This window comes from the organism of the source record quoted next, unplaced genomic scaffold, assembly GCF_019419815.1.
Source record: "Pyrus x bretschneideri cultivar Hongxiangsu unplaced genomic scaffold, Pyrus_bretschneideri_v1 Contig55, whole genome shotgun sequence".
Taxonomy (NCBI): Eukaryota; Viridiplantae; Streptophyta; class Magnoliopsida; order Rosales; family Rosaceae; genus Pyrus; species Pyrus x bretschneideri.
The window spans coordinates 1,600,924-1,613,279 of NW_025999793.1; the positions used below are offsets into that span (position 1 = coordinate 1,600,924).

Genomic DNA, 12,356 nt, shown 5'->3' on the forward strand with positions numbered 1-12,356 from the left:
CCAATAAATCTAGCAGCCAAAACTGATGCAATGAAGAACAAACCAGCTGACAGGAAATGGAATTAAAGATGAGGATTAAGATGGAGTAATTGGCATAAAGGCTACCCAAGGAGTACAATTGTTTTACCATTTCCTCTCACTTATTGTCATCACTAAATGGCTATTAGTGGGTGAGTTAAGGAGAAGAAAATGATGCAACAAGAATTGGTTTAAAAGTAGCGTTGGGGAAGGAAGGAAAGAGGAGAGCCTTAGTCGATTTCTTTTGGTTCTATTTTCTCAAACTTCTTTTGTTTTAACTTAAGGATTGTGTTACTATATTTTTAGTAGTTAGGGGCTGTTTTGAAGCCCCGAATATGATTGCAAGTTTGTTATGACATTTCGTTTGAATTACTTTTATGAATGGATGAAAATTGGTTCACTACTTGTCTTATTGATGAATTCTGTATGTGTTTTCTACGGATGCATACTTAGTAAGCATATCTAGGATTCTAATGCTATGAATATGTGTGTGCCTGCCCTTGTCGAATGAGGACCTACATATGTTCTAGTGTAGTACTTGTTAATTGCGATTAACATATGAATCAATTTCTAGGATAAGTAAGACAACGCTAGTACTTACGATGCCTTGTGATGACTTAAACTCTTTTCGTTCTTAATGATTTCTACTTGTTAAATCTATGAACACATCATTCTAGATTGCATGCTAGGGACTAAGTTAAGTTGAAAACGCCATTCTCTCAACATACTACATAAGAAAGAGTAATAGGTTGAGTTCTAACATTGAGCCAACTTGAGCATCTTCATTCGAAAATGAAGGGAAGTTGAATGAAACATAACATGTTTGCATGATTATTTGGTGGTGGATAGCAATTCCCCTAACTCATTTTTCTTAATTTGCGAACTACTGAAAAATCTGTTTCTGTTCTGTTTTTGTTTGATTTAATTTAAATAGCAAATCAACTCCAAAAATCCCAAAAATTTGTGTGAGTGTAGCTCTGTGTGTCTAGTATTTACATCTAAAATTTCGTAGACTTTAGATAAGTATAAGTCGGTCTAATAATTATTTGTTGGTAGCTGGCCAGTAGGGACAACAACCCAGTTTTTGTAACATTTTAAGTAGTTAGATAAAACAATCTTCTGCGGGAAAGACCTTTATTTTCATATGCTACAATTGACAAATATTATCGTTAATAAGGAAAATTAATAGGACATTTGTGTGCTACTTTGGGCTTAAGAAAAAAAGATATATGTACTTGGGCTACATCCAAAAAAAAGAGGAAAGAATTTTTAAAGTCTTTTTTCTTCATTGGCTCGGGAAATATAAGACACCTCCTTTGGTAATCCTCATCGATAGGAGATTTGGTGGACTCCTAATATATGCTAATACACTTTAGTACTCCAAAGTTTCATGAGTACTCACCAATTTGGGTTTTGCAAGTCTCCAACCGAGAAGCTTTCGTCACTCGTGAACTTGGGGGACCACTGTTTGTTCTGTAGTTCCCCACCCTCGAAACTACTAAGCATCGGTCAACCTTATACCTTCAAGGACCCACTAAAGAGTTCATGTGGAGGCACCCTTGCCGAAGCACATGAGTTTTTCTCCAATCAAGAGACCAATCACAACACGACAAGTGTCAACCTAAAAATAAAACTCCTAGAGTCCCACATCAATCGTGGATGGGAGCCGAAGGCCCTTATCAACTATACAGGGAGACCGTTCTCGAACAATTAATTCCAAATGTCATTATTGTGCATAAACTCGTCATTAGAACTCACTAATGATGATTATGCTTAAACTTATGTCTTGTGTAAAATCTTCACTATTGATGAGGACTCCTCCACCCTCGTGGATGTAGCCCCATTTAAGGTGAACCACATACATCTTGTGTTGCTTCCCTACCTCCATCTCTTTACATATTATCCTCACTAGGTAATGGAGCAACATTGCGATGGTTACAAACTCGACACTTTACGTCGTTCCAAAGTCTCACTGATTTTGTGCATCAACATTTGTAAATAGTTTCTTGCAAGCAATTAAGCCCGCGCGATGCTGTGAATTTTAAAACTGTGTTAAGCAGGCGGAATATATTAAGATCTATTAGCATCCTTATGTTCAACAAAGAATAAAAAATAGATGTTTGTAATATATAGCAAAAGTTTTAAAACTCTTTAATTCTTCTAAGTAAATTTGACAAATACGTACAATCCAATCTTCGACCAGTTCAAGCGTATACTTTTTCTTTTCTTCTATCAAATTTGTCATGTCACCCAAGGTCATATGCAAAGCCAGCTAACTGAAAACATTCGTGTTAAGTTGTGCAAAAAGTTGAGCACGCTTTAATTGAAAAAATAATCACTAATACAATTAGGCAAGAAGGGGACGAAGATAATCCTGAGGAGTTAGAAATATTTTGACTTCAACAAGAAGACATTAACAAGGTTTTACATACGTACCCAAAAGCTCCAAGGTGTGGTATCAACTCCAAAAAAAAAAAAAAAAAAAAAAAAAACCCATCCCAAACAATAGTATAGAAATGTTTTAGTCCATCTAAAACCTTTTCTTATTTATTTTTATTTTATTTTTTATTTTTTATTTTTTTTGTGGCCTTGCTTATTATTGTACTTATTAACAATTACTACTATGTTGAGGCGAGTTTCTTTACAATTGGACCAAGAAAAATAATAACTTATTACGATGTGGTATTTATTCCTGAACCCAAACTAGGACCAAAACTGTTTACGACTGTAAATAAGTTATTCCTTTCTATAGAGAGGCCTTACTGTAGCATTCATAGCTCTTATAGCTTTTTATTGAATTATTGAATCTCAAAGAATACTTGCATACAAATGCGGAAGGTATTGAAATACAAATACAAAAAATGGACAATTATCCACTTAAATGTTTATAATCAACAATAAATTTCTTTTAATTCCTTCAATTCTTCTTAAGCAAATTTTTGAACCAATGTGCTGAGAGTTTTGGGTGTCTTTTCAGCCCGTCATTATAATCCACGTAGTTTAAACCAAATCGGACGGTGTATCCCGAATCCCATTCAAAGTCATCCAACAATGTCCATGGAAAGTATCCCTTCACTTTCGCACCATTTCTGCACACAAATACACAAATGTTCAAATGGATTAGGTCAATATAATTAATTTGTTAATAACTACTTACTTGATCGCCGCTTGAAGGTAACACAGGTGACGGTAGTGGTAGTCAATTCTATTGGTATCATGAAGAGCCTCGTCAATTGATAGTTCTGGATTATTCAACTCTGATACACCTACGTACGTATTATTGCACAAAAGATTAAATTTAGTTTTTTCCTCTTAAAAAAAAAAAAAAAAAAAAAAAAGGTGTAGTTTCATTTAACACCATTATAAATATGTGAAACATTTGCATTTAATCAAGGCTTAAACGTATGTATGACATACCATTCTCAGTAATATAAATGAGTGGATCATTATATTTTTCCTTTGTGTAGAGCACAAGATCGTGAATTCCTTTTGGATATACATATAACCAATCTGAAGCAGTCTGCAACACCATTTCAAGATAATACGTTAATGTTGGGGTAAAAAACTAATCCTCCAAATGCAAATAGCTCAAAATGATAAATTTGATGTATACCTGTGGACCAATAAGTACTCCATTAAGCTCAGCTGCCACAATATTTACAAACATTAGAATACAATTGGTGTAAATATTAGAATATAATTAATGTAATTAAGAAGTCAAACTAGGTCAAGAAGAACAAAGAACTTAAGCTATTGAAAGTAAGTTTCCTTTCGCACTCACTTGTAAGATCAGCTTGAGGGTCTGTTACGAAGCTTGCCTGTAGTGAATTGTTCTTCGGTGTACTAGTTGCGTATCTAGCAGTATAATAATTTATTCCAAGAAAATCAAACGATCCGTTTAGCAACTTGGATTGTTCTTTTGTGAATTTTGGCAATCTTTTTCCTACAATTGATCGCATGGTGTGTGGATAGTCACCACTAGTTAACGGGTCCAAAAACCTACAAAACATGAAAATTCCAAATATTAGCCTAATTATAGCATTATATATAAAGAGTAATGCTAGCTAGGTTGTATCAATGTTACAAGTCATAAGTAAATATGTAATTGAGTTTATATATAATTTATTAAGACACTTGCCATCCAAACATAAAATCCAAAGATCGTAAGGCAGCATCTTTATCTTGCTTTGACTCCGTAGCAGGCTCAAACCAGTATGTCACCAATGTTATTCCTATCAAGCCTTTCTGAGATGCCTGCCCAAAAATATGAATTTTGGTTGAATAAATAGGAGTTATAGAAAAAACATACAACCTTTAGATTATCTTACTACTGAGAGTATTCCCTCTTGTATTACAACTCAATAATAATGATTCATATAGAATTCTCAATTAGGAGCCAATATGCTGACCCAAGAAAAAAAATAAAAAAAAATAAAAATAAAAGAAACTGTTATTGAACCTGATATCTATTCTTGTACAATTCTACAGCTGCTCCATGAGCAAGAAGAATGTGGTGTGTCACCAAGTATGGTTCAATGGCTGAATCTCCACCGGTGCAGTTTAGATTTTGCCAAGAAGAGCAGCGTCCCGGTGCTAGAGTCCCAACAGCATAACCCATGCTACTAAAAGTATATGGCTCATTTACCGTGAACCAGTGCTTGACTCGATCCCCAAATTCCTTATAACAAAGTTCTGCATAATCTTTAAAATGATCGCTGTAGATACAAATTTATGTTACATATATCAGTATGTATTTTATCAAATTATCAATGAGAAAATAAATTTTGTTCACTTACACAATACGAGGGCTTAAGAAACCACCATATTCATCTTCTAAAGCTTGGGGAACATCCCAATGAAAGAGTGTTACAAATGGCTTTAAACCTGTAGTACATGATCAGTAAAATCAAATTGAAAGTCTAATTGAATGATGTTCTAAAAATTCATGTAATAATTGTTTAAGGTAGGATGATTAACCATTGCGTAGGAGTTCATTGATGAGATTGTTGTAATAATCAATTCCTTTTCTGTTAACGCCACCACTTAATGTTCCATCTAATTAGAAAAAAAATAACAAGAAAAAAAAGGGTTAACCAGCTGATAACTCGATCACATTACTTTAGTTAAAAGTATATAAAGAGAATAATTTTCTTGTAGGAAAAATAATTCTTATGCACAATATTGACATTGGTCCCAACCAAATGTGAGGATGTGGAGCAACTTACTTGGTAATAATCTGGACCATGAAATAGATAATCTGTAAGCATCCAACTCCATATCCTTCATGATCCCCACATCTTCCTAAAATGACAAAAGTTTAAAATTAAATATTGAGGATCTCATTATATATTGTCCTTTTTATTTTATTTTTATAAGGGCTCCAATTTAATATGTTAACATGTGCCCTTCAAGTATAAAGGGTCAAGAGACAAAGTTATGAGGTTTTAGACCTTATAGCGGTGATATTGATCTATAGCGACGTCTCCGTTACTGCCATCAGCGATTTTTTCTGTAGTTATTCAAAAACATAATGGTGAAATCCATATCATGTGCAAGGTACTTTATATGCGTGCGCACTGATGAAGTATATACATATATTGTACAGATCACATGACCACGTACTATTCGTCTCCCAACAAAGTGCATGGTTATTAGAGAGGTTGGAGTTTACTTGTCCTCACGAAGAAAAGAATGAGGTGCTATTTATACTCCTTTCGAAATGAAGTAGCTACAGTTTTCATATTACCAATTGATTAAATCACAGACCTGGATGTTTGTGGGTGAAGGTATCCCATATGCTTGGGCCTCTTCCATCTTCTTTTACTGCACCTTCATACTGAAATATACACACATGCATATACGTAAGAGTACTACTACACACGCAAGGAAGATGTCAACATTATAATTCATGGATGGATGCTAACTGCATGCATAAAATGCACCAAAAATATGGTAAATAATCCCGAAAGATATATATAAATGTGAGTGTGTGTGTAAAATACATATATATACAGACCTGGTAAGCTGCGGAACCTGTGCCAAATATAAACCCTGGTTCAAAACTGCTGCGATTGAGAAATTCGCAATGAACAGGTGGATCTGTATTAGTTGCTTTGCTATTTGTCAATGCAAAGCCAATGAGTAGCAGCACACCAAAGAGCAAAGATCGTGAATATTTCATTGCCATAACTTGGGAGTTTTGATATCGATCGAGATAATTAAGTTATCTCCTCCTGGAATATTGCATGGGGTTTATATAGAGAAAGGGAGGAAGGGATATGGTGTCTACGTACTAGCTCATGAGAATAGTAAAGGGTTAAAAATTGTAAACAAAATTGACTTTGAAAGCCCTAGTTTAAAGACCAAGTCATGGTTTGACTTTGATTTAATATTTTTCATTTATATATATTTTTACAATTCAAAAACTCAAAAGTTTGACCCCTCTCTAATTTTTCTAATTTTTTTTTATTTGAATTTTGGGGACTTATATTGAATTTTGAAAGCCCTAGTTTAAAGACCAAATCATGGTCTGTAGTTTAAAAGAAAGCACGTTCCACCTATGAGGAATGCACATACTCTTCAAATTTTATATTGTGATTCTTCAGTTCCTTAATCTTTATTTGAAGATCATCTAAAAAAAATAATTATTTGAATTTGAAATCGTTTAGTCATTTAAATATATGAATCCAATCGATAGTGTTGATACCAAGTAAAAGATTTATAATGAACTATTCATTTTGTTGACATATTTGGATAACTACACAGTCTTCAATTTGAACAGTTTTTTGTATATATGATATTCAAATTAAGATTAAAAAATCAATAACTTATACTATATATATATTAAAATACATTATTTATAAAAACAAATTATTCCTTGAGTTGAAAAGTAAGATAATGTAGATAACTGTACGATCAATCTCATTTTAATTTGCAATGATCAATCCTTGAGTTACCCTTGAGTTTTCCCGCAAAAGAAAATGTTAACTGCATTAGGAAACAAAGAGTCATTTATCTGCATGTTTATATGATGTATGTGCAAATGTTTAAGGCATAACTTTTGAAGTTGAATATGGAAGATTAGCTATAGGGGCTTGTTCAAACAGTAGAAAATTACTTGACCCAACAAAAAAATAGAAATTTATGACGAGAATTCTTTACGTAAGTACGTAAGTGATAAAGATGAAGAATTTAATCTTGATCTTTTTCTTCTTGTTAGAGTTTTAGTATTGAATTGGTAAACCCAGTTGTTTTTTGAAATTGGCTTTCCACTCTAATTAAGAAGGCATCGAAATAGCTAGGTTCTCAAGTTGGCTATTTTGCTCCTAAAGATTGTCAAAGGATTCCATTGGGTGGTTTTTTCGAAGGTTTGGACACCCTTCAAAGTATAGTAGTTACACATTCTTCTTGCTAGTACAAGAATGAGAATTGTGAAGGGTTAAAATTTGTAAACAAAATTGGCCTTGAAATTCCTAGTTTAAAGTCCAAGTCATGGTCTGTAATTTAAAAGAAAGCACGTTTCATGTACCCATTAGTTGTCTACGTACGTAAAAGAATGGATAATCCTTGCGTTCCACCTATGAGGAATGCACATATTCTACAAATTTTATATTGTGATCGTTTAGTTTCTTAATTTTTATTTGAACATCATCTAGACAAAAAGAATTATTTGAATAAAAGATTTATAACGAACTATTCATTTTATTGATACATTTGGATGACTAAACAGTCTTCAATTTGAATAGTTTTTTGTATATATGATATTCAAATTAAGATTAAGAAATTAATAACTTATACTACAAAAATACATTATTTACAAAAAAATTATTCCTTGAGTTGAAAAGTAAGATAATGTACACAACAGTTCGATCAATCTCATCTTAATTTGAAATGATCAATCCTTGAATTACTCTTGAGTTTTCTATCGAAAGAAAATATTTTCTGGATTCGGAAACAAAGAGTCATTTATCTGCATGTTTATATTATGCCTGTCCAACTGTTGATGGGCAAAACTTTTGAAGTTGAATATGGGCGATTAGCTACAGAGACTTATTCAAACAGTAGAAAATTATTTGACTAAACAAAAATGTAGAAATTTATGACCAGAATTCTTTACATAAGTATATAATCGATAAGTATGAAGAATTAATTAATCTTGATCTTTTTCTTCTTGTTAGAATTTTAATATTGAATCCGTAAACCCAGTGGTTTTGTGAAATTGTATTTCCACGCTAATTAAGAAGGCCTCGAAATAGCTAGGTTCTCAAATTGGCTATTTCGCTCCTAAAGATTGTGAAAGGATACCATTGGGGTGGTTTCTTCTTGGTAGTACAAGAAATTGATTAGTTGTTTCAAGACACTGGTTTTTATTAGCTTACATCTATTTATTTTGATTTAATATTTTTCATTTATATATATTTTTACAATTCAAAAACACAAAAGTTTGACCCCTCTCTAATTTTTCTAATTTTTTTCTTTATTTGAATTTTTGGGACTTATATTGAATTTTAGTGTGTCTCACAACCTGAAGGAATTGGGAGGGGGGTCATTTCATTTTTGGATATAGAATGAATAGGTTCAGGATATGAGAGAATTAAGTATACCCACTAGAAAGACTAATCCAAACCATAATGATGTGCTAGAAAATAGAACATTTTTGTTACCCGACCAACCCTCAGGAGAAGCAAATGCAACATCTACACTAATCAGCAAGCTTGGATGACACGGCTTGGGCCATGGTGGAACCTCGTAGTGGTGGTGCCACCCCGCTTATGACCGCATTTTACCTCGTGGATCTCCGCGGTCCCATTTCTTGACTATTGGAATTTTCTCTGGTGGAATTTTCTAAATTTCTAGCCATTATATTTTTCTTATACGTTTTATCAAAGAACCTTCGCAAATAAAAAATTCTAATAATAAGAACGTATGAAAAATATTCAAATGGACTAGAAAATAGAGAAAAACCTTTTTATGCGAGAGTCTTCTACGAGTATGGATCTTAGCTCTCAATGAAAGCACCAATTTGCGGATGCAAATTTCTTCCTCCTTGATCTTGAACAAAATTGCACCTACAAAACAAATAACACCTTAGGTTAAGGCCAAGAGCCTCACACGCTCATGATGAATGAGGGGGATTTGGCCGAAGAACTTCCGATGCCAAAGTTAGAATATAGAGAGAAAAGTGTTTGAGAGTTTTGGAGAATTTTAGCAAGAGTCCTCCATTTTGGTGAAAATGGGAGCCAATATATAGGGCATGGCCGATCTTCTTTGGAAGAAAGGGTGGACGACCCTTGGGTATTTTTGGGGGTGTAATGAGTGATTTAATTGGTGATTAATGGATTAATTAGGAATTAATCCATTAATTAGCCAATTAACCTTCACTTAAATGGAATGTTATGTAGGTTATAAAATAATTACCTAAGATGAGGATGGATGAGAATATCTTTGAATTGGTTACCTATTTTGGATACTTTTGACTTGATTGACGGATGATTGTCCACTGCTCGCGCGTACGAATTCCGATATGCCTCAAGGATATTTTTATCCTCTTTTACCCAAAAATTCACGTATCGCCTTGTGATTATTTGTAGCTTCACAATATCAATAGAAGGCTTCCCAGAACCCCCTTACTAGTTCACTCAAACTAACTTCTCTGAAAGCTTTGCCGAATCCTATTTCGAACTCCATCAAACAAATAAACAAAACTAGAATTAGAATGCAAGCTTACAGTTTGTAAGTACCCAAAAAGCTGTAATAAAATCTACACTTAAAGCTTTGAGACTTACGAAAACAGAGCTAAGACTTTCTTCTCAAAATACCTAGGAACTCAAATTAGGGAAAACTAAAATTGGGGCTTTTAAGGTAGCTGTTTATAGGAAGGAAAGAAATCATTATCACCTAAGCCTAGACCTTCCAGCTATACCTAATAAGCTAGATTACTCAACTAATCAGAGAGGATGAATGAGCAGGCTAGGCGGATCGGGATCCTCTCCTGATTCTTAAAAATTGATCCTGCTGAGCAGGTAATCGTGATCGTTGAAATGTTATCCAACGGTCATAATTATTATAACTTTATAGGATTTTCCTGTTTTTAGCAGTTAGATTAAATTTCAACGATCACGATTTCGTGCTCAGCAAGCTCAGTTTTTTAAGATCAGGAGGGGATCTGATCCTAGGCTAAAATCCAAATTGGAAGACATCTGGCTATAGACTACCACCTCTTGCTTTATATCTCTAATTCCAATGGCACGCTTAACTCGCTCTGAAATAAAGTTTTGATAATGATGGGAATTTAAGAATACCTTAAAAGGTTAGTTGTTATATTTGTCCTTCGTGTCCAGAAGAGTTGAGAGGAATAGAGAATAGTTGAGAGAGAGGGAGAGTAAGCTGGAAACATATTAAAATATAATATAGGAATGGTTGAGGTTTGAGGTTGTTAGGGCATGGGACAACTAATTGTCCATTTTAGCTTCCCCGTTTGTTTTGTTTTATTGCTTTTAATGGCCTTTAGCTAATATTAATAATCTTATAAAACTCAATAATAACATGCACAAATAGATTGTAAGGGGAATTAACAATTAAAACAAGTTACACATACTAATAAAAATAATCATACTATTTAACAGTAATTTAAATGAGGGTTTTCACAACATATGACTTGTCTACTTCATTAAAGTTGAGCTTGAAAATTCAAAATTACTTTTTAAACATAAATGTAGAGATATGTCAATGTTTGTATTGATTCAAAACAACATTTTCAAGCTATATAAGAGATTTAGTACACCAATATATTGCCTTACTTTGAAAGAATTCTTAGTTTGTCAACTTTATTTATCTCCTATTCCTTTTCTAACATATTAATTTCAATTCTCATTTTTCCTTATGCCTCTCATAGGATATAGTAAATGGAATTTCAACTTCTGAAAGTTTGGACGAGATGACATGTCATATATAACAACTACAAATACATAAAAACAAATAGAGATGTGTAATTGATGTCATAAATGCTAATTATATTATATATTTACCCGCTTAACTTTCTGTTTGCAGGAATCAATAACAAATTCTAATGTCTTTTCACAAGATGAATGACGCAAACAACATAAAAATTGATCAAGACTTTCTTTTTGTAGATTTTTTGCAAATGGAAAATTGGAGGTGTGGAGAATGCACATGATATTTTGGCGTTGTGCAACACGAGGAAAAAAAGGAAATGGGCCAGTTCGGAACGGGTCCAGGGGTCCTTTTCTTTCTTTTTATTTTTCCCCTTTTTTGGCTGGTTTAGATCGCCTCCCGAACTTGCTCGCTTATCCTCCAGATCTTTGCATCGCTGGAGCTTCACCAGATTCTGCAAAGAAGATCTAGAAATTGTCTAGGGTTAAAATCAGCTCTATTCCTTCACCAAATTAAATCAAAACCCTCCAGAAAAGGGTGTGAAGGAAATAACCTTTCTTGGTCTGCAACAAGTGCCGGCTGATAGAAGCTTGAGATTCAAAGGCACCATCTGCAGCCACACAAACAGAAATAAAAAAGTTCACAGCTTTGCTGAATCTAAGCTTATTTGAATCAAAACCTAGCAATATACAACATATAAATACATATATAGAATTTTAGATGTTAAATTTGGCAGTACTTGAAATGAAAGTTGGAGAGGAAGAAGAAGCAGGAAGACTTAGAAAAAGGAAGAGGAAAACAATGGAAAAGCAGAAGCAGAAGCTCTGATTAAACACCATACTTTATGGGTTTTCTCTGTCATCACTACCAACCTTTTCGCCCTCTACACTCTTCTTCCAGCTACTACGACTTCAAATCTATCCCCAGAAACGCCGTGTTCACCCAAACCTGCCTCGATTCTACGTCGCGAAAGCCAAAATGTCTCAAATCCTCATCCGGGCCTTCTCCCTCTGAACTATTCTTCAACCACCCAGCCGCCTTCTCCATTCCATAACCACAACAACCAATCTCCCTCCTTGCCACTGCCGAGTCATCATCAACCCGCCCAGCCCTTATTGTTGACTCGCAGGAAAACGGAGTTTGACTCATCCACGACCTCATGGCCTAAGTGGAAGCCATCCAACAGAACATCTTCAACCTTGCCAAAGCTCTAGTGACCCAAATTGGCTACCTAGCAGGTTCATAAGCAGGTGTTGGCACTCAAGTAGGAGAGGAGAGAGATGGAGTTCGAGAAGACGATGGAGATTGGAGTGAGCGATTGAATCTCGAAGTGGAAACCTGGACACACGGGACATCCACTAGGGTAGGAATTAACGCTTAAGATTAGATGATAGAGTATCATTTAATCTACACCGTTCATTATTATTAGAAATGGGTCGGTCTGG

General features: G+C 34.2%; 1 protein-coding gene across 1 annotated transcript; it reads right to left on the minus strand.

Annotated features, from left to right (window-relative positions):
* Positions 1-2,890: 2,890 nt before the first annotated feature.
* LOC125470993 (beta-glucosidase 12-like) lies at positions 2,891-6,234 on the minus strand. The gene is made up of 13 exons (XM_048570847.1): positions 6,035-6,234; positions 5,785-5,854; positions 5,469-5,527; positions 5,244-5,319; positions 4,996-5,073; positions 4,815-4,902; positions 4,478-4,733; positions 4,157-4,272; positions 3,800-4,017; positions 3,632-3,663; positions 3,436-3,538; positions 3,176-3,284; positions 2,891-3,107 (listed from the first exon to the last, which is right to left on the minus strand). Exons 1-13 carry the CDS (start codon positions 6,203-6,205, stop codon positions 2,936-2,938), a joined length of 1,548 nt encoding a protein of 515 aa, XP_048426804.1. The 5' UTR covers positions 6,206-6,234; the 3' UTR covers positions 2,891-2,935.
* Between the last annotated feature and the right edge of the window lie 6,122 nt (positions 6,235-12,356).